This window comes from Bos grunniens, chromosome 23 (assembly GCF_055505025.1).
Source record: "Bos grunniens cultivar Pamir isolate PY7600 chromosome 23, Bosgru_T2T1.0, whole genome shotgun sequence".
Lineage (NCBI taxonomy): Eukaryota > Metazoa > Chordata > Mammalia > Artiodactyla > Bovidae > Bos > Bos grunniens.
In genome coordinates, this window is record NC_141187.1 from 41,015,335 (window position 1) to 41,042,672 (window position 27,338).

Consider the following 27,338-nt stretch of genomic DNA (forward strand, 5'->3'; position numbering starts at 1 on the left):
TTCAGCTCCCGGTTGCACAGGCACGCCTTGAGGGCCCCCTGAAGAGGACAGTGGACAGACACAAGCCTGTGACCCCTGCCCCTCAGCACAAAGCCTGCCTGTGTTCAGGTTTATAGCATGAGCATCTTCACAGTCATTATTTGCAGAAACAATGCTTCTTTAAAGGTTCTCCTGCTTTAAAGAATTTGTTTCAAAACCACCATGGGATTTGTATACTCTAAAGCTGTGGTTCTGGGACTTTTAAGCGGCAGACCCATTGATCCCCGTTATCCAGACCATCGCGGGCTCAACATTTCGATATGTAAACATGCACACAGAGAAACAAGCATGTTCCAAGCCCACCTGATGGAGGTTGCTGCCACAGGCATATTCCAGGTTGCTGAGATGGAACTGAAGCACCTGCTCCTCCAGCTCACTGAACTGGATTCCAGACTCTTTGATAAAAGCTTTGTAGATCTCCTCTATCTTTTCTGCAATGGGAATGGAGCAAAGCAGGAAAAAAAAAAAAAAAAACAGTTTGGACATTATGGTCCAATTCCTTATCCTTTGCACTCCACCTCCTTCAACCCGCAAGGCCCCAAACTTTGGAAGATCTTTCCCAGGTAGTCCCGGGGGAAAGGGTAAATGTCTTGACAAGGTTGGTTTCTCTCAGGAAGGAAAAGCATATCTTAATGGGGCACGAAGCTATGAGGGCCCTGTGTCTTCAACCCTGTTTCACTTCTGCTTAGTGGAGAACCAATTTTTTCTTTTGCTTGAGATAAAGGAAAAGTAACCTCCGTATATATAAATACAGAGAGAGAACTCCCATTCCCTTTCCGCTACTGCACCACCTTAAAGTCAAGTTCTTATAACAGCTCACCTCGACCAAAAGATCTATCACAGACTGATGACTGGCTATCATCTCTTGCAAACATTCCAAATATTCCACCATGGACTTTCACAAAGGCAACTCTCTAGCTCAACACCTTTAATTACTGGTTCTCCATTGCCTATGTAATAAATTCCAAAACCCACAGCCAGACAGAGTGAGCACATTTTTAGCCTTTCCAAAGACAGCAAACCCCACCTGCCCACTCACTCAATCTTTTCCTGGTAAATGCCAACCCTGCAACATCTGCTACTACCATGCTTCTCCTCTGGAATGCCCTCCCCCCGCACCCCGGTCCCATCCATCCTTTATAGACCAGCATCACCTGGTCACTGCCAGCCTCAGGAATCACTCCCTTGCTTATCAACCCCCAGCACTTATCTATCCCATTCAACTAGAACTTTCAACTACATATACACATCCTTGTGTTATCATTCCGATGATTGTCTTAGATTCCTTTTGAGGGGAGGTGGAGGAGGAAAAGGCTTGTGCCTGACAAATATCTCAGCAAAAATGACTTCTTTATAATGTTCCCAGTGATGACAACCATCCAGCGGAGACACGGCAGACTCAAAGCTTCTATAAGGTATTCTGCACATGCTTGACTAGAAACAGAACTTCGTACCAGTTAACTTTTTTTTCGACAACTGAAAGTTCTCATTAACATGTTCCATTCTTTGAACCACTTTTTTTTTTTGGCAGGGGGTGGCAGCAAGAATACTGGAGTGGGTTGCCATTCCCTTCTCCAGAATATGTTCCATTCTCACGCTAGACTGCTGTATGGAGACGTCCACGGCATCTTTGTGCTATGATCTTGTTCCTAGACCTCTGGGTTTTTTCCAGTTTCAGTACCGTCTCATACCAATCCCATCCTTGTCTCCCGCCATGCAGTTTTGTTTTCCTTTAGGTTTTGTAAAGGTGTGGGAAGCACCAAGATTGCTAAAATAGTACATAAAATTAAAGTAGAAGCAGGCTGAGAGAAGCCTTAATGTGATTTCTACGTAAATAACATTTTAAAGCGTTAGTCCATCTGCTTTGTGAAATTCACTCTAGCTTCTAACTACTTATACTTTTGTCTTTTGAGCTAAGTCTAATAAGGTGAGAGCTCAGACAGCTGAGATACCACTAGGCAGGCTCTAATGTAACCTCATGTAGAGACGGGGGCATTATTACTAAAGCTTTTCAAAAAAATATATCACTATGATAAAACAACTACTTATAGAGTAAATATTGTTGGCCCTTCCGTAATAACTCGTTTTAAGTAAAGCCAAAATAACATTGTTAATTTCTGTAGATGATGACCCTGAAAGAATCGTAAAGAGAACGCCGCCCAGCAACTATCACACAAACACTAACCAAATTCTGAGAACATCCTGCGAGTCTGCCTAGTCGCTGTCTTCCAGAAAATTCAACAACTTGCCACTTGGTCTGGACACTACCACATTTGGCTAAATGATCCCAGTCAACCCCAGGACGTTTCTAAAAATGTTCTGTTATGGTTTGTCTGTCAACACTTTTACTAAGGGCAGTTAGAAAGTGGGTGGGTCTCAGAGGTGAAGTATTGAGGTCATGGCGGGTGGGGTGGGACAAGAGGATTAAAAGAAGAGACAGACAATCCCTGCTGAGAAATTTACCCGGAACAGAGATGGAGCGTATGCCAGAACCCTCACACAGAAACACAAAGCTGAAGCCAATTAACACCCTGACAGTTGAGTTAAAATGCTCACAATGTAAGAGTCCAGTATGCTCCCGAGAATTACAAATGAATACATTCAGGTCATGAAATCATAGGTTAAATAAATATCAATTTAAGCAGCAATATAGTAAGATCTCAGCTGGCCCCCTCAGGGAAATGAGCTGTTACTGTTAGGTTTTCTAGGGGGTTGTGGTGAATATGGTCCATTTGGTACCAAAGCCTGAAAGTTTTGGATTAAAATTCTTAAATTATAATACAGAGTCTTGCATTCTTAAACAAAATATATATATAAAAAAAATCTTAACCTGTCTGAAAAAGGAAAAGAAATCCTGGCACATTGAAACTCTTATCTAGAAAAGTCGTTATATGGTGGCTAGTTATTCACATAGAGCTTATCACATGCTTTCTTAAAAGCAAGCTCTTCTGGGAAATTGAAAATTAAACATTTATGTGATTTTTTTTTAAACATTGGCTATTGTGTGAAGTAAGCTGTATGTGTGCACGCATGCACACACACACATCTAAAGGTCCCTGAAGCAGTTTAGCTCCCCTTTGTGGAATGGCCAGTCCAAAAGGGATGCTCCAAAGGACTATTCTCATTGGGTCCACCCAGGCTTGTGGATGAATGATGCTACCGCTGATCAAGCTTAGGTTAGAATGAGACTCAGATGGAACAATCAGAACACCATTCTCCCCATACCTCCTAAAGGGACATCTTGGAGCTGAGTCTTATCCTTCCTCCACTCAGAGACCACATCCAAGAGAGCATTAAAATGAAAATCCATGCGCTTGTCAATAGTGGGGTCAGTTATTCTTCCACCTTCCTGAATTAAGTCACATCTTTCTCCAAACTTATGCATGCTGATGCCAAGCTTCAAAATAATAAGAATAAGAAGGTGAAAAGTTTTCCCTGGAAAAAATAGGTACAGGTTCTAAGCTGCAATCAGACAGAGCTCTCGGGGAGCAAAGGGTCAGTCAGGATCTCTCAAAAATACAGGTTGATCAGGTCATGACCACAAAGGAAGGCAGTGAAAAACCAGCATGGCACTGGAGAATGGGGGGGGCGCCAACAACTGCTTCCGGGCCATGCCCTCCACCAAGATTTATCCATGCTTCAGACGCTAGTGCTGCGCACCGCCCCTCCCTGCTCTGACACCCTCTCTCCTCTGTGGGATCTCACGGGAAAGAGCACACAAACGCACAGACACTCATAGAAGTTGAGGCTGAACTGACCGTCAGTCAATAGTTCACAAAAAGCCTTGGTCTTCAAAGAAATCAGGTAGGGTTGCCCAACAAGAGACAGGAAGCCCAGTTAATTCTCAGATAAACAATGAATACTTTTTTTTTTTTTAAGTATAAATAGGTCCCAAATAGTGCATGCAAAACATTCCATGTGATACTGGGACATACTTATATCAAAAAAATTATTGGTGTTTATCTGAAAGTCAAATTTAAATTGGCATTCTGTATTTTTGTTTGCTTAATCTGGCAACCCTACAGCAATAAGCTAATTAAGTGGCCTGCAAATTAACACACAAATATAATTACAGACTGGGGGGGCGGGGAGGGAAGGGGGATTAAGTTTTCCAGTTCCACCTTCAGAGAAAGGAAGATTGTACTTGTTCTTATTTACTTTTCAGAGGGAATGAGGGGCAACAAATCATTCTGCGTTTATTACATGTTATCTAGAGGCATATTAATACTGCACACAAGCAAACTGAGACCATCTTTTGTTCATCTACAGTACAAATCTTAAAGAAACTCACTTGTTCACACATGAGTGCTACTGGGTTGTTAACACAGCCGTTGACAATCTGGGCTCCTCGTCCCACCGTGACGCCTGTGAAAGACTTATCATCCCATACTCGGCCTCCGATTCTGTCTTTGGCCTCCAGGACAGTCACCTAAAAAGACAGATGATCGGAGAAGCTGAAGAAGATGGAACAGTCATCCCAAATGCAGTACAAAGGTAAAGTGACACAGTAAGTCGAGTTTTGCATCTAGGTAATATATTACCATATTATTAGAACAACGACTTTAGAAAGAGGGCAGTGTGTCAAGGATCCAGCAATTCCATTCCTGGGCGTCTCTCTGGACAAAATTATAATTCAAAAAGATACACGCATCCCCATGTCCACAGCAGCACCATTCACAATAGCCAAGATGTGGAAACAGCCCAAGTGGCCATCGACAGATGAATGGAAAAAGAAGATGCGGTGTGTGTATATGTACACACACACACACACACACACACACACTGGAATACTATTCAGCCGCAAAAAAAGAACAAAATAATGCCATTCGCACCAGCATGGATGGACCTAGAGATGATCATACTAAGTGAAGTAAGTCAGAAAGAGAAAGACAAATACCATATGACATCACTTATATGTGGAATCTATGACACAAATGAATGTATTTGCAAAACAGACGAAAAAAAATCACATGTGATTCTAAGCACGACCCCGTGGGCTTGGCCAGCACAGACTGGTCCCACAGCCAGACTACTTTATCTCTTCCAAACTTCTGATGCTGGAGGCAGGGGAGCTGCTCTCAGGTGGATAGCCCTGTGCCTCAGACAGTGACCCTGCCCTTGGTTGTAGAAGCTGAAAATGGGAAGCCTCTTCAGTCCTTTCGCTTCTGGAGCCCTAGGAGCACTCCTTCTGATGGCTCCAGGAGGCTCCCCGAGCTAAGCATCTCTGAGGGTACTCAGAGGAATCTATTTCCTAACCAGGAGGGGTGTTTCCCCAGAGAAAGGGGAGAACAATAGAGGTCTCTTGAATATTCTTCTTCCTCGGACCTAAACTCATTTCCTCCAACTAGAAAGGCTACAACTCGTGACTCTCCACCTTCTTTCTGACTTCAGATGAACCCAGAACCATCCATCTAGTTTCTTTTTTCATTTATAAGAGGAAGGCTGAATGCTAAAATCCTCCCCTGACTTTGGCTAGAAATAACTTTTTTTTTAATCGAGATATAGTTGACTTACAATGCTTCTGGTGTACCATAAAGTGATTCAGTTATATATATAAATATATATGTATACATACAGTTTTTTTCAGGAATAACTTTCCCTGTAACATAATGTGAATTTCCCAAGCAAAAAACAAGAAACCTTGGTCCTAATATCTATTGCTGAAATATACATATGGCCAATTAAAATACCTCACTGCTTAATACCTCTTAGACAATATTTTGAAATGCAAACACACTTCCTATAAACTCAACTCAGATTCTCCCGTTTTTGTCAGTAGTATATATAGAATCCAAGATGTAGATCTTGCATTCCACCAAAAGGAAAACCTCTGAGGCATAACCACTGAAAACTTTCTCATTTCTGAAACTCCGCCAGCACAGAAGATGCTGTGAAAAATGTTGATTCTTTTAGCCACACAGAGCACAGCGAAAGACTAATTCAATTCTACCAAATTGATTTTCACGTTTGGTTTAATGGAAAACCAAAGTCCTTGCAAAACAAGTTTTTAAAAAATGGAGAAATGAGTCAGACCTAGGAAGTCCCAGAAATCTGGGAGACTTGAATGAATCTAATGGAAATTAGACACTGAATTGCACAATTTTTTTGTAATCGACTCTATTTCGGCTAATTTTTAACAAGTAGAATAAGGCAACACACTAGATAAAAAGAAATAATATAGCTAGCTAGTGGGAAGCTGCTATTTAACACAAGGAGCCCAGTTAGGTTTGTTGTGATGACCTAGGGATGGGGGGGAACAGAGGTCAAGAGGGAGGGAATATATATGTATAATTATGGCTGATACTCATCATTGTATGGCAGAAACCAACACACACACAAAATAAAGGATTTCTAAAATTAATAAAATGCATTTTGATATGAAAATTAAAAAAAGAGTATCTTTCCTTGGGGTAGAAGGCTACTCCAAATATGGTAGTTTAGTTGCTAAGTCATGTCTGATTCTTGCGACCCCGTGGACCATATAATATATGCAGCATTCTTTGCTAAAATCAGGAACTAGTTTCCAAGTCTTAGAAAATTTGGACCAAAGGAGCAGTTAACCATCTGTTTTCGCCTCCATGTCCCCCAAGTCTTACCTTAATTCCAAAGTTATGCAGTTGCCTAGCAGCTGCTAATCCGGCTGGACCAGCCCCAATAATGATGACTGATTTCTTTACGAAAAGAAAAAAAGAAACAAACATCCAATTAGAGCAATGAAAAAAATGTACTAGAAGGAGCCAGCTGCCAAGCAACGTTAGTTCATCTGCATTTCTTTGCTGTCCCGTTTGAAGAAGTTATTTCCCTAAAGAACACATCAGTACTTGTCCTAAGCCATCCACCCCTTCCTCTTTTCTACCGTCGAGGGGAACAGCGGTTTATATTCTTTTCCCTGAAGAAACGCATAATCTACAAAAGTCTCGCTAAAGCTTTTACAGCGATAATGTGAGTTTTACTTGTATTGTTAACGATCACGTATCATGACCGTCGGTAGCAGCACTGCTAGAGTTAGGTCACCTACATTGTGGTAATCTTTAGGCAGAAGATGCTGGTCAGGGCCAACGCTGAGAACTCCTGTGTTGATGAGACCTTTCCTTGTCATAAAATAAAGTATCCTCTCCACCTCCTGAACGCATCGAATGCGCACGAGACCCCGGACGATGATGTGAGGAATACATTTCTGAGGAGTAAGAGCTTCCTGTGTTTGGAAATAAAACCAGATTGTTAAACTAACTAACCGAAAACAAGTCTTGGTTCCTCAAAAAGGGAAAACACAGGATGACCACATGACACAACAATTCTATTCCTATGTATGAAAGAGCTCCATGCATGAATTCTATTCCTATGTATGAAAGAGCTCAATGCACGGCAGCAGTATTCGAAGTGCCAAAAGGCGGGAATGATCCAAGCGCCCATCAGTGGGTGACGGTATAAAGCGAAAGGTGGTCTACCCATACACGGAATAGGATTTGGTCATAAAAAGAAACAGAGTACTGACGTACGCTACAACAGGGAAGAACCTTGAAAATGCCATGCTAAGTAAAGAAGCTGGTTACAAAAGCCACGTGTTATAGGATTCCATTTATGTGAAGCACCCAGAATAGGCAGATTTTATAGAGACAGGAAGTAGGCAGTGCTGTGCTTAGTCACTCAGTCATGTCCAACTCTGTGCGACCCCATGGACTGTAGCCTGCCAGGCTCCTGTGTCCATGGGATTCTCCAGGCAAGAGTACTAGAGTAGGTTTCCATGCCCTCCTCCAGGGGATCTTCCCAACCCAGGGATCGAACCCAGGTCTCCCACATTGCACGCGCACTCAACCATCTGAGCTATCAGGGAAGCCCAAGAACACTGGAGTGGGTAGCTTATCCCTTCTCCAGGGGAACTTCCTGACTTAGAAATTGAACCAGGGTCTCCTGCATCACAGGCAGATTCTTTACCAGCTGAGCTACCAGGGAGGCCCAGAAAGTAGGCTAGGGTTGCCAGAAGCTGGGGGAAGAAAGGAGTGGGGAGTCACTGTTTAATGGGTGTGGGGTTTCCTCTTAGAGTAATGAAAAAGTTCTGGAACTGCACAGAACTGATGGTTATACAACACTGTGTATGTACTTAATGCCACTGAATTGTACATTTTACAATGATTAAAATGGTAAAAATGATAAATGTCAACGTGCACGTTTTGTATGGTGTGTTAGTGCTCAGTTGTGTCCGACTCTTTGTGACCCCATGAACTGTAGCCCACCAGGCTCCTCTGTCCATGGAATTCTCCAGGCAAGAATACTGGAGTGGATTGCCACTCTCTTCTCCAGGGGATCTTCCCAACCCAGGGATCGAACCCTGGTCTCCTAAACTGCAGGCAGATTCTTTACCATCTGAGCTACCAAAAAAAAAAAAAACCTCCCAGGGTAACCATTTATCACTAAGTCATAGTAAGACCAAAGGGAGGTCTGCCTGGTGAAGGAAGAAAGAAAGGAACAAGAGGCACATGGCAATCTCTGTTTTATCACCTAGGTTTCCCCTTGCAGAGAATGACCGATATGGGGAGTGTGGGTGCAGAGCACACCACAGATATATTCCTGACTCAAAAAATCACACAACAAAGGCCATTATAGAAACCCAGGCTGCTGCTGGCCCTGGGATCTGAAAAAGCTGTGTTCTCATCACTGATAGGAGAAGGCAATGGCACCCCACTCCAGTACTCTTGCCTGGAAAATCCCATGGGCAGAGGAGCCTGGTGGGCTGCAATCCGTGGGGTTGCAAAGAGTCAGACCCGACTGAGTGACTTCACTTTCACTTTTCACTTTCATACATTGGAGAAGGAAATGGCAACCCACTCCAGTGTTCTTGCCTGGAGAATCCCAGGGACAGGGGAGCCTGGTGGGCTGCTGTCTATGCGGTCACACAGAGTCGGACACGACTGAAGTGACTTAGCAGCATCACTGATAAGATGTAGGAGGAACGGACTTAGGAACTTCTCAGGAAAAAAAAAAAAAAAAAAGACCCTGACTTTGTTTACTCCAGAAGCTTTGGTAAGGGTTGGTTCATCTCAAAGATTCAAGAATAAGGTGGCCTCCTCGCAGGGTCGTGAAGTCAGAACAGGTTTGGGCCATGGGGCGCAGCAGGGAGGTGCCCACTCTGGCCTTTCTTCTACTTGTCCCCAACCCCCAGCTCCAAGAGAACCTGATCAAACACAGGAAGATGACTACAGGCTCAAAATACGAAAGAAATAACATGTACAACATTGGCTTAGATTGCTGCAGAAGATTAAAAAATGTGTTTGTATTCATGACTTAAAAAATAAATATTTAGTCTGACTCTGTTTTTCTGACTCCTTAAAAGCAACCATATTTGAGTTTTCCCACTAGAGTATTAAATAGATACATCTTATGATCTTATTACAAATTAAAATAGATCCACACTGGTAAGTGGAGGACTTTTTAAATCAGAGTCTTTCACAGTGTAAGTCCAATTTCAAAGTCAACTAAAAAGAAATGTCAAGAAAAATGAACCCAAGGCTGTTTCTGAAAAGTGCATCTTCCTTCACAGCTTATTTACAGGAAAATTCTGACCACAGTTTTGTTTAGTTCAGCAAATGTTTGCTACTTAGTTTAATACCTACTTTAAGGCTGCTGGAGAGGAAATGCGCAGCCCACTCACCTGGGTGTAATTCATATCAACTGCATTTACAGCTGTAACTTAATCAAATCATCTAGGGCTGGGGTCTAATTCAATGAAATACCAGGGCAGACCCAGAGTATCTTTCTTTAACCAAGACTGGCAGTCTGGCAAAATGTTCTACATTCAGCAGTCACTCAAATAATTGCAGAAGAAATTAATAAATTGGAAAAATATGAGGGTCAGGGAAGACTTTGCTTAAAAAAAATTGTAGTCCCCCCACCCGGTCCATCCCCCAATTTACCTTCATCCCTTTCAAGGTAAGTGCTGTTTGAAGCCCCTAACATTCATTCAGTCCCAGAAAAGCACCAATCACTGGTTTCAGATGCTTGAGGATAACAAACTGAGGAAGAATTCCTGTCCTCCGGGGGATTTATGATTCAATCTTTAATGTTTTATTCTTTTTCCTCCCGGCATTGTCATCGGAACTCCTTGACCCAACTTTGCACTGTACACTCACTCACGAGAGTCGAGAATTCTGGTGACACGTGGTCTAACGTGGTGGTTTTCAGGTGGTGAGACTTTGCCCCGTTTGGCAATATCTGGAGACATTTTTGGCTATCACGCCGGGTTGGGGGGGATGGTGGTTGCTATGGCATCTAGTGGGTACAGGCCAGGGATGCTGCCTAAACTCCCTACAATGCACAGGACAGCCCCCACCCAAACGTGTGGTGGAGACACACAGATCTAAAGATCAAGCCACCCCTCTAAGAGAAGTCTGTGTCCACGTGCTGCTGGCCAACCTGCCCCCCACTCACCTTGCAGTTAGTGAACCACAGGGCGAGGACGAGATTCCTCAGAGCCAGGTACATGGTGGGGTCCCTCGAATACTCCGGGAACTCGTACAGCTCATCCAGCTCCATCACGTCTGGCCTCACACACAAGGCTTTGCCGCACTCGTTGGGTTGGTAGAAAGGCTGGAAGTACCGGTTCATGCCTGGAACTGAGGGAGAAGCAAAGGAGTAAATCTCACAGGCTGTAAATTCCAAATCTGGGTAAGCGTTAGTCACTCAGTGGTGTACGACTCTTAGCGACCCCATGGACTATCGCCCGCCAGGTTCCTCGGTCCATCGGATTCTCCAGGCATGAATACTGAAGTGGGTTGCCATTTCGTTCTCCAAGGGATCTTCCCGACCCAGGGATTGAACCTGGGTCTCCTCATTGCAGGCAGATTTTTTACTGTCTGGGCCACCAGGGAAACCCAGGGTAAGCTGAAGAGCAGAAACAAAACCAAACCAGAAAGAAGGGCCTAGACAAGCTTCCTGGTCTGTCCTACGTAAATGCCTCCACTTCCTCTGTCCAATTAGACCTGCTAGGTGGAAATTAAAAAATATTTCCCCATTCTTTCTTCACAAATTCAATTTCTGTGGCACAGAAATTTTTTTTAAATTTTTGTTAAAGAAAAACATGTGCTATAAAATCTGCCATCTTAATCATGTTTGAGTGTTACATATTCACATTGTTTCTCAACAGATTTCCAGAATGTCTTCATCTTGCAATCTGTGATATTAGAGAAGACTCTTGAGAGTTCCCTTGGACTGCAAGGAGATCCAACCAATCAATCCTAAAGGAAATCAACCCTGAACATTCATTGGAAGGACTGATGCTGAAACTGAAGCGCCAATACATTGGCCACCTGATACGAAGAGCCGACTCACTGGAAAAGACCCTGATGCTGGGAAAGATTGAAGGCAGGAGGAGAAGGGGGCAACAGAGGATAAGATGGTCGGATGGCATTATTGACTCAATGGACATGAGATTTAGCAAGGTCTAGGAGATAGTGAACGAAAGGGAAGCCTGGTATGCTACAGGCCACAGGGTTGCAAAGAGTTGGACATGACTTAGCAACTGAACAACAACTTCATTTTGCAAACCTGAAATTCAAAACCCAACTGAATGCCAAATCCCCATGGAAATATATCTTAAAAGAAACTATTATTGGAGTTTTTTTAATTAGAAGACTGCTGCTGCTGCTGCTGCTGCTAAGTCGCTTCAATCACACCGACTCTGTGACCATAGACAGCAGCCCACCAGCCTCCCCCGTCCTGGGATTCTCCAGGCAAGAACACTGGAGTGGGTTGCCATTTCCTTCTCCAGTGCAGGAAAGTGAAAAGTGAAAAGTGAAAGGGAAGTCGCTCAGTCGTGTCCGACTCTTTGCGACCCAATGGACTGCGGCCCACCAGGCTCCTCTGTCCATGGGATTTTTCAGGCAAGAGTGCTGGAATGGGGTGCCATTGCCTTCTCCGAATTAGAAGACTAACCCCTGATAATCCTTGAGTGGTGTTAAACTCAGTCTAACCTACGTTCTGTTTCTAGGAAAGAAAGAAAAAAAGCCCAAAAAATGCACTGAAAAGGCTGTTTTTCTTACCTGCTTTTCAAGAACATTGTCCCATGTCATTAAATATGACTTCCATGGGCATACAATGCTATCTTATTTATTATCTTCTCCCCTATTTCTGGGCATTTTGATTTTATCCAATTATTTTACTACTATAAACAACGCCACACATCTTTGGACTTACTTTTGATAATCTTTGATAATTTAGGATAAATTCCTACATCCAAAGAGGATCTATTATAAGGTTTTTGATTCACACTGCCAAACTGCCCTTCATATGTGTACATACCGACTAATTAGCGTCTTAGGGCCTGTTTCATTCCACCTGCGGTAACACTGGGATTTATCGCTTCAGTTGTGATTTTGACCACATCCACATTTTTAGAGGGTCCAGTGTTACTAGTTAAAGTAAAAGCCCACAATGTCAAAATCTACTTGCACCAAAGATGAAGTCTGTTAGTGTGGAATGGCACCCCCTCCAGTACTCCTGCCCGGAAAATCCCATGGACGGAGGAGCCTGGAAGGCTGCGGTCCATGGGGTCGATGAGGGTCGGACACGACTGAGCGACTTCACTTTCACTTTTCCCTTTCATGCATTGGAGAAGGAAATGGCAACCCACTCCAGTGTTCTTGCCTGGAGAATCCCAGGGACAGGGGAGTCTGGCGGGCTGCCGTCTATGGGGTCACACAGAGTCGGACACGACTGAAGTGACTTAGCAGCAGCAGCAGCGGTGTGCAGGAGGCGATCTAGAATTCTCGCTTGTACACAGAGAATTCTGATGGAGAATTTTGTAAATCCCCTGAAAGTAAACAGTCATCAGTCTGCTTGCCTTGACCTGAAGTTTTTTCAAGAGTGGGTCATTTGACTACAATTATCAATGGCATAATTAGAAGCAGAATGACTCAAAGAGAAAAAAGAAGAGTGGCTTGAGTCAAAACTTTCTTCCGGCGTGTCAGAGTAGGCACGATCATCAAATTACGCAGCTATCCAACTTTCGAAGAAATGCTCATTAAACTCCGTAGGTACGATTCCTAGACAAGTGTTACAGGCCTTCCCAATGATTAAGGGAAAAATGAACAAATGTATATAAATAATACGAGTGATCCACAGTAAAACCAGATTCATGAAATAATGAGGTGCTTTGTACTAAGTGAACACATTTAAAACAACCAAACAAAGAAACCATCTTTTCCATTCTGCTCACCCACACATTTCCAGGGCAAGGTAGGGGAGGGAAGGCAGGGAGGGCCAGGCCCAGCTCTCACCCAGCACAGAGGGGACCGCCTTGGGGTGCTCCAGCTTCCCGGGGCTGGCGTCGCTGGTCACGCGGCGTGTGCTGGTGCAGGACGGACTCATGCCGACACAGTCTGGGTAGTAGGCCGAGAGCAGGGGTGCGGCCACGCTGTCTTTCAGCAAAGGAGGTAAGATGAGCATGGAGTACCACCAGTGGTTGGGCACTTCCGACACTCTCTGCAAGGGGGAGAGCAAGACAGAGAGGGGCGATGGCAGACAAGAAATGGACTTGCAGGGCCCACCAAGGACAGAGGGTTCTTGCCATGTCACTCATCCTCATTCATCCCCAACCCTTCTCCTTTGCCTTCGCCCACTCCTCCGGCCTAGGCCAGAGTCCTACACGGGCAGATTCAGAAACCAAGACCCCTGAGGAGACCTGGAGAGAAGGTTTCTTAGGCCAAGTTCCTTCAGATCTCAGCAAAAGGTCTCTCTTTCCCCCAGCAAAAAACGCCAACACAAGTCTTTTTTTTTTTTTTCTGGCTGCGTCCTGTGGCATGAGGGACCCTAGTGCCTTGACCAGGAATCAAAAGCGTGCCCCCTGCGTTGGGAGTACAGAGCCTCAGCCATTGGACCACCAGGGATGTCCCAGCACCAGATAAGTCTTAATGGTGCCTCCACTGACTCTCCTGGAAGCCTAGGTTTGTTTAAGTCTGACACGAGGAACTTCCTTCTGTTCAGGAATCATTTATCACCTGGTCCTTCCCCCTTTTAGGATTCAAAGATAATGGAAACTGCAAAATTCAGCAAAAAAAAAATTCTCTGAAGTAGCAGTCAAATATTACTGCTTTTTGCCAGAGGTTACTATAAATTTTTTTCAGAGGGAAAAGTACATGACAATCAGCAAAATCAGATGCTCCATGTAGACTGAAGAAACTATTTTTGGTCTTAAAATATGTGATCATATTCAAGATTTTGAGTTAACATATGGAGTCGTTCGATCAAAGCAGCCTGGTGATGACGGCTGTGATAAAAATAAAATTTACCTGCTTCTTAAGCAACACTGCCGAAATCCTATACTAGGCAGACTTCGCTAAACATGATCTTGAATGTATGCTCCAGGAATTCTAGGAATCTAATAGAGGAGAATCCTGGGCTCAGGAACCCTCTGATGTTAGTTCTCCAGTCTCCAAGCAAATGCCACCTGCCATCAAGCTGTGGTTTGTCAATTAAAAATGCATTATTTGCCCTTCAGAGTCCAAATCTCAGGCAAGCATTTTCTCAGCTTACTACAAGCCCCAACATCCCTCATAAATTATTCCCAGCTGCTTCACCCAGTTTTTTTTCTTTTTTGATGCAGACCTTTTTTTTTAACTTATTAAATCTGCTACAATATTGCTTCTGTTATACACCTTTTGTTTTTTGCGGCCATGAGGCATGTGAGATCTCAGCTCTCCGACCAGGAATCGAAACCCCACCTCCTGCACTGGAAGGCAAAGTCTTAACCACTGGACCACCAGGAAAGCCCCTCACATGTTCATTTTACTTGCCTGGCCCCCTGATGGCTTTTCAGTTTGCAATCTTTGTCCTCAAGGCTTGTTTTAGTTTTGGCTACCCTTGACCAGCCTGGGCTGGACCAAAAAGAAGGAAAGTTCCATTTCATAAACCTGCCCCAGACTCTTTCTCAACTGAAGACAAAAATAAGTAACTGGCATATGAACATCCAGGGAGAACTCTTCGGAACTTTTTAAGGTTCTTATATCCCAAGAATATGGCCCCTGTCATAAAGTTCAGATTCCTTGAGAGCACAATGGTCTGAATAGTAGGGGAGATATTCATAAAGTAATTTTTTAAACTGTATTTAAAGTCATTTTTTCCTTTCTTTCTATAATGTCATCTCGTTTACCCTGAATCCAGAAATTATTTGGGCCACTGCTTTACTGTAGAAATGCTTGAGGGTACAGCTATTTTTTTTTTTAATGTGGGTATATGTGTGTGTAAGCTATTTATTTATTCTTTTTAATATGTGTGTCTCATGCAGCCCTTTATGTAACAGAACAGACCTGCCACGTGTCATTTCGCCCTCTGCCTTAACATCAATCACATTCCCTGAGTTTCACACCTAGAAAAACTACAAACTAACAATCCTGAATCACTGTCATGCGGAATAACTCAGAAACCCATAATTAAAAAAAAAATCATCTTCTGAAATAGCCATAGGATCTGGCTTATGTGGCAAAATCAGTCAGCTCAGGGAGCAAAGTTTCCTAAGACAAGCGACACGTGGCCAGGCTTTGCCAGCTGCTGCCCCTTCCACATCTGGGCAGAGACGGGACAAAGCAGTTACAATGAGGTCAGAATAACACGAGAACCCTCTCACAGCTGAATCTAGGCCAAGACCATCAAATCATGGGCCTCTTGTTCGTTTCCTGGAACGATTCAAGTGGCGAGAAGGTCATAAAGTCCCCCTTGGAAAACAAGTATAACAAGTCTGATCCTTGTAGGAAGGCACGGTGTCAGTTTCTGCCTTTTTATTTCCTTTAAACATAAAGCGATAAAATTTGAGTGTTTTTTTTTTTTTTCAAGTTGGGTGAGGATCACTCACAACACCATTCCTGCTAGCATTTTCATCACATAGTTATCACGGGAGATTAAAAAGCCTTTGATCAGCAACCAAATAAAGACACTCATAACACTGTTACTGTGTTTCACTTATCGCTGAAAGTGTAACGCTGGCTAATCTGAAACATGCAGAAATACTCACTAGATCCTCTGGGAGGGAACAATGGTCTGAGGTCTCAGGCTGCAAAACAAGACAAAAAATATTAATCAGGTTTAATTATAAAATACAGTCTTTTTTTTTTTTAAAGAGCCTTGATGTGGACCATTTTTAAAGTCTTTATTGAATGTGTTATCCTATTGCTTCTGGGTTTTTTGGCCCCAAGGCATGTGGGACGTTAGATCCCTGACCAGCGCTCGAATGTATACCCCCTGCATTGAAGGTGAAGTCTTAACCACTGGACCTCCTGGGAAGTCCCTAAAATACAGTCCTAAGTGTCAGTTTACCTTTAATAAGATATCTCTTTTCATCAATTAGACTGGAAAAGAGAAAGTGTGATAAAACACCCACATGAGTGAGGGTGCGAGGAAGACAGCTCCTCTTGCAACGATGTCCTCGGTGGCAATCTACAACAATGTGTAATAATTCTGGAGAAGAATCTGACAAAATATGAAACCTTTAAATGTGTGATAATTTGGCATTATCTTGTATAACTGAAGATGTACATACTGCGATTGGTTCCACATCCACAAATTCAGTCAGTCTTGGATTAAAAAATACTCAAAAAAATTGCAGAAAGTTCCAAAAAGTAAAATCTGAATTTTCCATGCACCAGCAACTATTTATATAGAATTTACATTATATGAAGTATTAAAAGTAACCTAAAGATGAACTAAAGTATATGAGAGGATGTGTGTAGGTTATATGCAATAGGATGCCATGTTATACAAAGGACTTCAGCATCTTCAGATTTTGATACCTGCAGGGTCCTGGAATCAAGCCCTGCAGATATGACTGCATTATGCCCAACAGTTCTAGTCTTGCTATATAGACATCTCAGAGACATTGTGGGCTCAGTTTGAGACCAACCATTGCAATAAAGCAAGCGTCACAATAAAAGTGACTCAAAAGAATTTTTTGGTTTCCCAGTGCATATAAAAGTTATGTTTACACTGAAAAGACGCTTACTCCTTGGAAGGAAAGTTATGACCAACCTAGATAGCATATTCAAAAGCAGAGACATTACTTTGCCAACAAAGGTCCGTCTAGTCAAGGCTATGGTTTTTCCTGTGGTCATGTATGGATGTGAGAGTTGGACTGTGAAGACGGCTGAGCACCGAAGAATTGATGTTTTTGAATTGTGGTGTTGGAGAAGACTCTTGAGAGTCCCTTGGACTGCAAGGAGATCCAACCAGTCCATTCTGAAGGACATCAGCCCTGGGATTTCTTTGGAGGGAATGATGCTGAAGCTGAAACTCCAGTACTTTGGCCACCTCATGCAAAGAGTTGACTCATTGGAAAAGACTCTGATGCTGGGAGGGATTGGGGGCAGGAGGAGAAGGGGACGACAGAGGATGAGATGGCTGGATGGCATCACTGACTCGATGGATGTGAGTCTGAGTGAACTCTGGGAGTTGGTGATGGAGAGGGAGGCCTGGTGTGCTGCGATTCATGGGGTCGCAAAGAGTCGGACACGACTGAGCGACTGAACTGAACTGATAGTCTATTAAGTGTGCAATAGCTTAAAAAAAGAAACCTGCACATACTTTAATTAAAAAATACCTCAGGGACTGCCATGATGGTCCAGTGGTTAAGAATCCGCCTGCCAGTGCAGGGGACGGGGGTTTGATCACTGGCCAGGGAAGATCCCACATGCCTTGGGGCAACTAAGCCAGTGTGCTAAAACTACAGAGTCCAAGTGCCCCAGAGTCCTTGTGCCAAAATGAGGATTCAGCACTGCCAAAAATAAATAAATACATAAAATAAAAATACTTTATTGCTAAAAATGCTAACCATCATCTGACAATGCAGAGTTGTCACAAAGCTTCAATTTGTAAAAATGCATATCTGTAAAGGGCAAAAAAGCGAAGTGCAATAGAACAAGGCATGCCTGTATTTTCTAGAGAGACGCTCGTCCACGTGCACCAAGAAAAGGATTAGAAAATTCCTGAAGGAGCATAGTTTGTAAGAGAGAAAAGCTAAGCACAAGCCAGAAGTCCATCAAGAGTAGAAGGCAGAAACAAACTGTACTACAGTCAAACAATGGCATAGCAACGAGAGGAAACCGCAACGCACATTAATTACAGTATGATGCACCTTCCAAATGTAACGGTGAGTTGAAAGAAGCCACACCCAAAAGCATGCATACTGTATTATGCCATTTACATAAAGTTCGAAAGGAAGCAACATCCACAGTGCTGTAAGTTGGAAGGGTAAGTAGGGACCTATAGCCATACCACCCTGAAAGCGCCTGTCCTCTCTGATCTCAGAAGCTAAGGAGGGTCGGCCTGGTTAGTATTTGGATGGGGGAGAAGAGGAAGTAAGTAGTTACTCTGGGCAGGGGAAAGGGATGGATTCTCTGAGTGAAAGGTGGTGCAAGGGTGCTTCTTCGAGGCTGGTCAATTTCTTAACTGTTCAATTCAGTTCAGTTGCTCAGTTGTATCTGACTCTTTGTGACCCCATGGACTGCAGCACGCCAGGCTTCCCTGTCCATCACCAACTCCTGGAGCTTGCTCAAACTCATGTCCATCGAGTTGGTGATGCCATCCAACCATCTCATCCTCTGTCATCCCCTTCTCCTCCTGCCTTCAATCTTTCCCAGCATCAGGGTCTTTTCCAGTGAGTCAGTTCTTCACATCAGGTGGCCAAAGTATTGGAAGCATCAGTCCTTGCAATGAATATTCAGGGTTGATTCTTCTCAGATTGACTGGTTTGATTTCCTTGCTGTCCAAGGAACTCTCAAGAGTCTTCTCCAACACCACAGTTCAAAAGTATCAATCCTTTGGCGCTCAGCTTTCTTTACTGGGACCTGGCTAAATGTGGACTCTGAAAATTCACTGAGCTATGGCATTTTGACTTGTGCACTTTCTGTTTGTATATTTCAATTTAAAAAGTTACCTAAATAAACTGAAGACTGGCATACCATATGGTCTGGGAAATCTAGCCCTTGGAATATATTCCAGAGAAACTATGCACGTGTGCACTAGGAAAACTGGAACAGGAAATGGCAACCCACTCCAATATTCTTGATGGAAAATTCCATGGACAGAGGAGCCTGGTGGGCTACCATCCATGGGGTCACAAAGAGTTGGATACAACTGAGTGACTGAGCACAGCCCAGCACAGCACTAGGAGAGACATGAAAGAACATGACAGCCCCACACTAGAAACAACCCTCACACGCCTATGAACAAGAGAACAGACATGCTATGGTAGATTCACACAATGCAAAATTACACAGCAGGGACAATTAATGACTCAGAGCTGTAGGCATCAACATGGAGGCAACCAAAAAACCTCAGTGTTAAGGAAAAGAAGAAAGCTGCAGAAGAACGCAAACAACAGGGTACAACTTCCAACCGACATAAAATATGCAAAACTTCACATGTTATTTAGGGTTTCATACATATGTATCAACTCAAAAACAAAAAGCAGAGGAATAATAAATACGAAATTGGAAATACTGCTTGCTCTTGCAGGAGAGGCAGAGGAAGATAACCACTGAGGGGCACCCAGGGAGTTACAGAGGCATTGGTCACGCTCTGTTTCTAAAATTGGGGGTGGGGACACGGTGAGTGTTCAACTTCATTCTTTATCCCTTACACACAAATTATAAATCCTCTTGTGGGTCTAAGAATTATTTCAAATTAAAACAGCTTGATAGGACTTCCCTGGTGGCACAGAATATAAGAATCTGCCTGCCAATGCAGGGGACACAGGTTCCATCCCTGAGCTGGGATGATCCCATACGTCTCAGAGCAGCTAAGCCCGGACGCCACGGCTACTGAGTCAGAATTCTAGAGCTCACGAGCCACAACCACTAAGCCCGCAGGCTGGAGCCCGTTAGCCTAAGCCTGTGTCTGCAACAAGAGAAGCCACGGCAGCGCGAGGCCCTCGCACTGCAATGAAGAGTAGCCCCCACTCGCCACAACTACAGAAAGCCTGTGCACAGCAAGGAAGACCCAGGCCAGCCAAAAACAAAAATACATAAATAAAACTTGCACAGGCACCAAGCTATTCACTACAGCGCAGTCACTGACGATAAACATTTAGACGTCACCTAAATGCCCTTCGATCACGCCGAATTCATCATGATCTATCCATTCAGTGGACTATGTATTACACAGTCTTTCCAGGGAAAGAGATCTCTATGCACTGAGACAGAAGCATCTTCAAGATATATTAAATAACAAACAGTGAGCACCAAACAGTGTGGTTGTTTGCTACCATTCTTTTTAATGTTGTTTTACAAATAAACCTTTCCAGACTTTGTCCTTGACAGAAGACCAAGCTGAAAACCAAAGGGCCTCTGAGTCAATAAACACCATTTAAATAAATATTTCAAAAGTTGAGGCTAATAGATGGTAATCAATCAGAATGGAGCTAGAGGGTCTCAAGGGAGGATTTCCTGGGCAGAGGGGATTTAAAAGATATATCATGCTTAGAGGCTATGATCACTCTAAGCTATACTTCTTTAACCTTTAAAAAGTAGTTTAGATACTTGTTTCCAGCGCTTTAAAAAAAATGTGCCTACCATAAATACATAATGAGAGCATAAAGAAAGTTCTAGTAGAATAAATGAGTCAATAAGAGTTGTTATCTATTAGAGTGGGAATAAAAAGATGGTTTAAAGGGGACTTTCATTTTTCATTTACATATTATGCGTGTGCATGTACTTACATATGCACACATATGTTCAATTTACTTTTTTAAACTTGAGATTATATTCATGTAATGCTTATGTAAAATTTAAAACTATAGAAAACAGAACTCCTAAATATTCATACCATTTTTCTCACCAGTTTACTTTGCAAAATCATTCAAATATATTAATAATTATGAGTTACTTCAATAATATTTGGAATTTAAATCCCAGACTTTGAAAAACTTGATCATAAACTTTATAAAGCTTTTCAAATGTTTTCTCATTCATCTTTAAAGAAGAATTTGAACTAAGAAAATATTTTGCTGGTGATAACTGCATATCTATGAATATATTAATACTACAAACCACTGAATTATATACTTTAAGAGGGTGAATTCTGTGAATTAATTCAAAATTTTCAGAAAGGAAAAGCATCTTGCATCTGAGATTACAATTCCAAATATTCTTTAATGTACTGATAAAACAAGACACATTCTACAGATGAATGCTTTAACACTTTGAAGCAATTAGCACATTTTTAAATGCTAAGCAATTGTCAAATCTCCAAAGAGGCACAATATACCAATTAAGAAAAACTGCTAAAAGCCCAAACATATTATTGTTGTCATTCAGTCACGTCCAACTCTTTGCAACCCCATCAACTGCAGCATGCCAGGCTTCTCTGTCCTTCACTATCTCTGCATTTGCTCAAACTCCTGTCTATTGAGCCCAAACATATTCATCCTTTTCTCTTTCCTAACAGGATCCTAATTTCCATGCTGTTATGAAAGATTTCCCTCCAGTTATAAAATATAAAACATGCAACAGTTATGGAATATCTTCTTCCTTTGTCCCCACTGTTGTTCAGAGTAGCTGTGAGATCCCGTCCTGGCCAAAGAGCTATAAATAGAAATCTAGTGTTGGAACTTCCAGGAAAGCTCCTGGTTTCCCAGTAAAAGGAGGAGAGACTTGGCTTACTCCAGCCTTTCCCATCTTTTCTGCTTTGACCTTGGAATGATGGCTGACGGTGCAGTAATGATCTTGTGAGAGAGTTGGAAGCTAGAAGAATTCCCTGGGCAACTATACCAACTCTGGACTGCCTGCTTCTAAACTGTTTATAAATGAGAGAAAAATAAAAGGCTTAATCGGTTAAGCTATTGTAATGGAGGTTCTCTTTATACATGGGACAGTACCATCCTGATACAATGATCTATACGATAAAGGAAAAATATACGCCATTACTACCGACTGACCCATCAATTAATTTAAACAGAAAACTAACCCATCAATTAATTTAAACAGAAAACCAAAGACAGCATACCTTAACAGCAGTATTTGGTTTCATCCCACATCGGTAGGTCTTTGCTATCTGGGGAGTCAGCTGGATCTCCTTGGTAAGCTGCCTCCATTTCCTACACTCAGGTTTTGTACATTGAACCTAGATGGAGAGTAAGAAGTCAAGGTCAGTGAGTCAGCACCTCTTGAGTGGGCATTTCTTCCATCTCTTCCTTTGCCATCTCCTCCACATGATCTGGATTAACAAGCATTCAGCATCAAATGCATGAGGTTAAGTGAAAGAAGCCAAATGTAAAAGGTCACACACTGCCTGACTCCTTTATATAAAGCATCCAAAATGGTAAATTCAGAAAGGAAGAAAGCAGATCAGCGGTTGCCAGGGGGTAGAGGTAGGGAGGAATGGGAGGTAACGGCTGAGTGGGCACAGGTCTCCTTTGTGGATGATGAAATGTTCTGGAACTGGATATTGGTGGTGATTGGACCACACTGTGAATGTACTGAATGCTGAGTTGTACATTTTAAAAGGGTTAATTAAAAAAAACTTTTTAAAATGTATTCTTTAATTGGAGGGTAATTGCTTTACAATGTATTGGTTTCTGCAGCACAACAATGCGAATCAGTCATAAGTGTGTGTGTGTGTTCTTTCCTCTTGAGTTTCCCTTGTGAATATTTTGTGAATTTAAAGTTATGTAAATCTCACTTCAATTAAGAAAAATTTTAAGGTATGCAGAGAAAAGCTCAAATTACCTGTAACATTAAATAAATTAGCAAATAATTTATTGAATGATGGTATATTTATATTATATATACAATCACTAAAGTGTGTTTTCAAAGAATGGCTAAATAGAAAAAAATAAAGTTAAATTAATTAAAAAAAAAACCTAAAAGCTACTAAAAACTTACATGCAAAGTATGATTCTAAACCTAATTAGGATTTGCATACTAAGTGTGAAATTGTGTTTAAATAAACACAGAAAAACATGAACAAAGAAGTGAGATATGGACCAGACTTAGCACTGGCTATCACCAGCTGGTAATGAGTCTTTAGTTTCTTCTTTATGCTGCAGGTCAAGTGAGGTGATTTTTCCACAAAAATAAAAAAAGTGATTTGCTTTCATAGTTACAGAAAGAATAAATGTAATTAAAGAAAACTTCCCATTGGAATTTTCATCCATTCCTCTTGCATTTGGAGCTATAAATGCGTTTGCTGTTTAGTTGCTCAGTTGTGTCCAACTCTTTGCTACCCCGTGGACTGCAGCCTGCCAGGCTCCTCTGTCCATGAGATCACCCAGACAAGAACGACTGGAGTGGGTTGTCATCTCCTTCTCCAGGGGATCTTCCTGACCCACGGATCAAATTCCCATTTCCTGCTTGGCAGGTGGATTCTTTACCCTGGAGCTACCAGGGAAGCGCTATAAATGCTTCACAAAATCATACAGTTTTATCTTTTTTACCCAGTAGGGGAGCTGCTGGTCTGCCATGAAAGCTTTGGGACTAGGCTCAGTTTTTCCATTGCTTGTCCATATTTTTTTCCATGTAGTATATTTGTCATATCCATCCTTATGGCTGAAAAACAATAAAAATAAATATATCAAACAATAAGCTATTCAGGTTTTCAAAACAGGAGGCAGATAGAAATCTTATGTGAAGGACTTAACTAGCCATATTATAAGGGGGGAGGAGTAAGTTATCATAGCACGCATAAAACAGGTTGCATTTTTAGTATCTAAAACTATCAAGAAGGGATGGTCTGTCCAGCACCCTCTAGCTGTCAGCATCCCCCACAAAATCTTTTCATTCCTGCCCCTTTGCACTGGCATAGAAGAGCAAAGCAGCTCCTAAATTTTTCAGAATTTGTGAACTACAGAGAATAACTGTCTCATGGCAGATACTTTCTGAGCTCTGAGTGTGCACACGCAAGCATACACACATGCAAACTACAGCATCAAAGTTCTGGCACACCTGTAGTCAGCTCAGGTATGGATGAAACAGTGAAATAATTCAGTAACCCGGGGAGGGGGGTGCTCAGACTTAACTATCTGACCCCCACCACCGCCCACTGCCCAAGCCACCATCCCTTCCACCCCAAACACTTCCAACAGTCATCAGAACAAACCTTCTGTAGTAATGGTCGAAGCATTCATTACAGAAATGCTCCCCACAGGAGAGGTGATACCATCGGGATGTGTAGCCATTTTTGGCACATCTGAAAATAGCAAAAACAGATAGCTTTGGTAACGAATAAACACATCTCACTTTTTTGGTTAACATTTATCAAACACCTCCTATGAGCCCATCTTGCCTTACCTTCACTTAGAATCCTAATGACTGGATATTACAAGAGAAGAAATGAAACGGGTGACTGACAGAGAACAATGCATGGGGAGGACACAGGGATCAGCGGTACCCAGCTGCCTGCTCATCAAAAGGCCCTGGGACTTAGTTTTATCAGGACTCCATGGAGTGATGATACAGTTTTAGGACGTGAAAGAAGGGACGGCAGCAGGCTTGCCACATGTGTGTGGAGGAGGGAAGTGTGGTCTCTAGTAGCAACATCTGGCCAGTTGGGATCGGACCATCCCGTGGGCAATCTGGCAAATAAAACCTGCCACCCAGCCAATAATGTAGCAAAAGAATGAATTATAAAGCCACTATGAACACTAACACCACCACTTCTTTGTGATTTAAAAAAAAGAAAGAATTTGTTTTCCACGTTTCATTGAATCTTAACTGAAGATTTTTTCCGGTGGAAGTAAAAGGTCATGCTTGGATCATCCCAACAAAAATGGCAAGAGTGCAGTTAGCTATGTAGTTTGAATGAGCCCTGTGTGTATCTTTGGAGGCGGAGGTGTGCTGTAAGAGGGAGAAAAGCAGCCCAGAGAAATAAGCAAACACTGATCTCTGTAGGAAGCTCAAGGTTCTCGCTACTCCCCCCTTACCTCTTACCCCATCTCATCCTCAAACTATCCCCCCATTCCCAACCTCCAGAGGTACAACTATGGGGGATGCAATGTGAGCACAGGGGGTTGGTCACTGTGCAGAGCTGATACAGGCTAGTCTAACGGGGGAGTGAGCAGTGGGGTATGATGTGTACAAAATGTACCAGCAATGTCTCTACTGCAGGATAGCAGTATCTCTATGAATCTTTAGGAAGACTATCTTTGAGGATGAATGTGCTCATTGGCAGGAAGGTGAGGCCAAGACACGCCGTCTAAACAGACCTTTCAGAAGTACTTGCAAAGCACACAGGACATGTGGCTGTACAGCCTGCTTTTTCACATTTCCGGTACTTCTTCTCCGACCCACCATCTTCATCCTCATCCGTCGTCTCCGTGGCCTTTTTCTTTGCCTGAGAAAGAACCAGCTGAGGTTAAGATCAACACTGGCGTGGCCCAGGGTGGAGGTGGTGGGAGGTTTACTCCTGAAATCACTTCCAGGTTAGAAGTTCTAAGTGTGAAGATCAACAGCATTCTGGCAGTGGGGTAGGGGCTGACGGTAACAGCAATTTCCTTGAGACTGCATTGTGCAAACAATTCACTAATCTGCTAGAAATCTGGAACCAGCACTTCGAAAACAGGTCTCTGAGTAGAGACGGAAAATGCATACTAGCTTCCTTTAGGAAAAAGCTGTTTCAACTCTACTTCAATATTGATTATCTAACCCAGATAGTCTAACCAATAAAAAATTAAAAAGAAATTTTTTTAGGCTGTATCATAGAAAATGAAAGCCACTTTCAAATTAAGATTGTTCTCTTTGCTTAGAGAAGTTCTATCCTCTCAGTATTGTAGATTTTAAAACTACAATAAAAATCTGTAGACAAATTCTAGAGAAAGAATTACATCATTCAATATTTTCCTTAAAAAAAAAAAAATGGCCCTACAAGAAAGATGGCAGCAAGTAAGCTATCAACAGCACCCAATTAACTATTACAAGCTGAGGTCCAAATTCCTATGAATGACATCAAGCCAAGCATGATCTAGCCCCAGCTCACATCCTGGAGGCAACCACACAGCTGAACCACCCTGTGCTGTTTCACAGCAATGCCTTTATCTCTGCCAGATAAGCTTTTTCCCCTACATTCTACCACTTAATCACGCTGAAGTCCCAAGATGAATTTTTCCACTAGACTACAAGTTCCTTGAGGGCTGGAATTCTACTCTTTTCATCTCTAATTCTTCAGAACCAATCACAATAAGTCTGTTGGCTCAAAACAGGGTCAATGAATGAACAAATAAGCGATACCTGCCTACCGGAACTCCTCAAAGGAAGGCTATCTGGAGAATGATCAAAAGATGCTTTTTTCTTCGTTCTCCCCCGTGAGGTCGCCATTGTATCAGAAAATCTGTCAAAAAGCACAAAACAAAACAGAAAACAAAACAGAAAACATTAAATAAGAGCATCTGCTAATACTTTCAACACTCTGGAGTCAAGTTATTAGGTAGTTTTGGTGGTAAGAGTACATGCCCTACAGTTAGATGGCCTGAATGTAAAACCACTGCTTTCAAGTTATTTAAGCTAAGACTAAGCCTCAGTGTTCTCACACAGAGTCGAACACGACTGAAGCGACGCAGCAGCAGGAGCAGTGTGTACCCTAGTAATGGTGTGAGGATTAAGTAAAATAATTAATTGAAAGCACCAGGCCTAGTATAAGTACTCAATAAATGTTACCCATTAGTAGTATATACATTTTACATATATAGAAATGAATGATCTATAAACAAGACACTACTGTTTATAAAATTCAATGAGTAAAAATATTTTTGTTTATGTTCCTCTCTTTCTCACTATGTCTTAGTTCCCAAATTTTGATCTATTTTACTTTAAAAAGTATACAGGCTTCCCTCGTAGCTCAGTTGGTAAAGAATCTGCCTGCAATGCAAGAGACCTTGGTTTGATTCCTGGGTTGGGAAGATCCCCTGGAAAAGGAAATGGCAACCCACTCCAGTATTCTTGCCTGGAAAGTCCCATGGAAAGAGGACCCTATAGACAGGCTACAGTCCATGGGGTGGCAAGAGCTGGACACGACTTAGTGACGATACCACCACCCACGACCATACTTTAAAAAGAAAAAGCATTCATTCCTTCTCAGTAAAACCCAACAAATAAATCTCAGGCACACTATCTGGTCACTACTGAATATAGGAATCTGGATTAGACAGTCACTGGACAAACTGAGTTCTCAAACTAGTTTAATCACAGCACAGTTAAAACATTAAGAATCAAAAGTCTATGCAAAAAAAATGATGCATAAATCCATGAATGATTGACTTGTCATACTACCATTTTTTTCAATTAACTTAAATAAGAAATGAAAAATGCTTAGCGTAACTAAGTACTCGCTAG

At 42.3% G+C, this 27,338-nt stretch overlaps 1 protein-coding gene across 6 annotated transcripts in view; it reads right to left on the minus strand.

Moving 5' to 3' along the window:
• Nucleotides 1–27,338, minus strand: part of KDM1B (lysine demethylase 1B) — a 43,555-nt gene that overhangs the window by 12,832 nt on the left and 3,385 nt on the right. For all 6 annotated transcript variants that reach the window (XM_086370121.1, XM_086370123.1, XM_086370124.1 and 3 more), the window contains 13 exons: nucleotides 26,238–26,337; nucleotides 25,217–25,344; nucleotides 24,112–24,201; nucleotides 23,450–23,561; nucleotides 22,021–22,137; nucleotides 16,040–16,078; nucleotides 13,311–13,515; nucleotides 10,465–10,649; nucleotides 7,058–7,234; nucleotides 6,636–6,710; nucleotides 4,331–4,468; nucleotides 3,265–3,436; nucleotides 343–470 (listed from right to left, as the gene is read on the minus strand). In XM_086370121.1, the coding sequence (XP_086226247.1) occupies nucleotides 343–470; nucleotides 3,265–3,436; nucleotides 4,331–4,468; nucleotides 6,636–6,710; nucleotides 7,058–7,234; nucleotides 10,465–10,649; nucleotides 13,311–13,515; nucleotides 16,040–16,078; nucleotides 22,021–22,137; nucleotides 23,450–23,561; nucleotides 24,112–24,201; nucleotides 25,217–25,344; nucleotides 26,238–26,324 (1,653 nt within the window). In that variant the 5' untranslated portion in view covers nucleotides 26,325–26,337. The remainder of the gene's footprint in view (nucleotides 1–342; nucleotides 471–3,264; nucleotides 3,437–4,330; nucleotides 4,469–6,635; nucleotides 6,711–7,057; nucleotides 7,235–10,464; nucleotides 10,650–13,310; nucleotides 13,516–16,039; nucleotides 16,079–22,020; nucleotides 22,138–23,449; nucleotides 23,562–24,111; nucleotides 24,202–25,216; nucleotides 25,345–26,237; nucleotides 26,338–27,338) is intronic.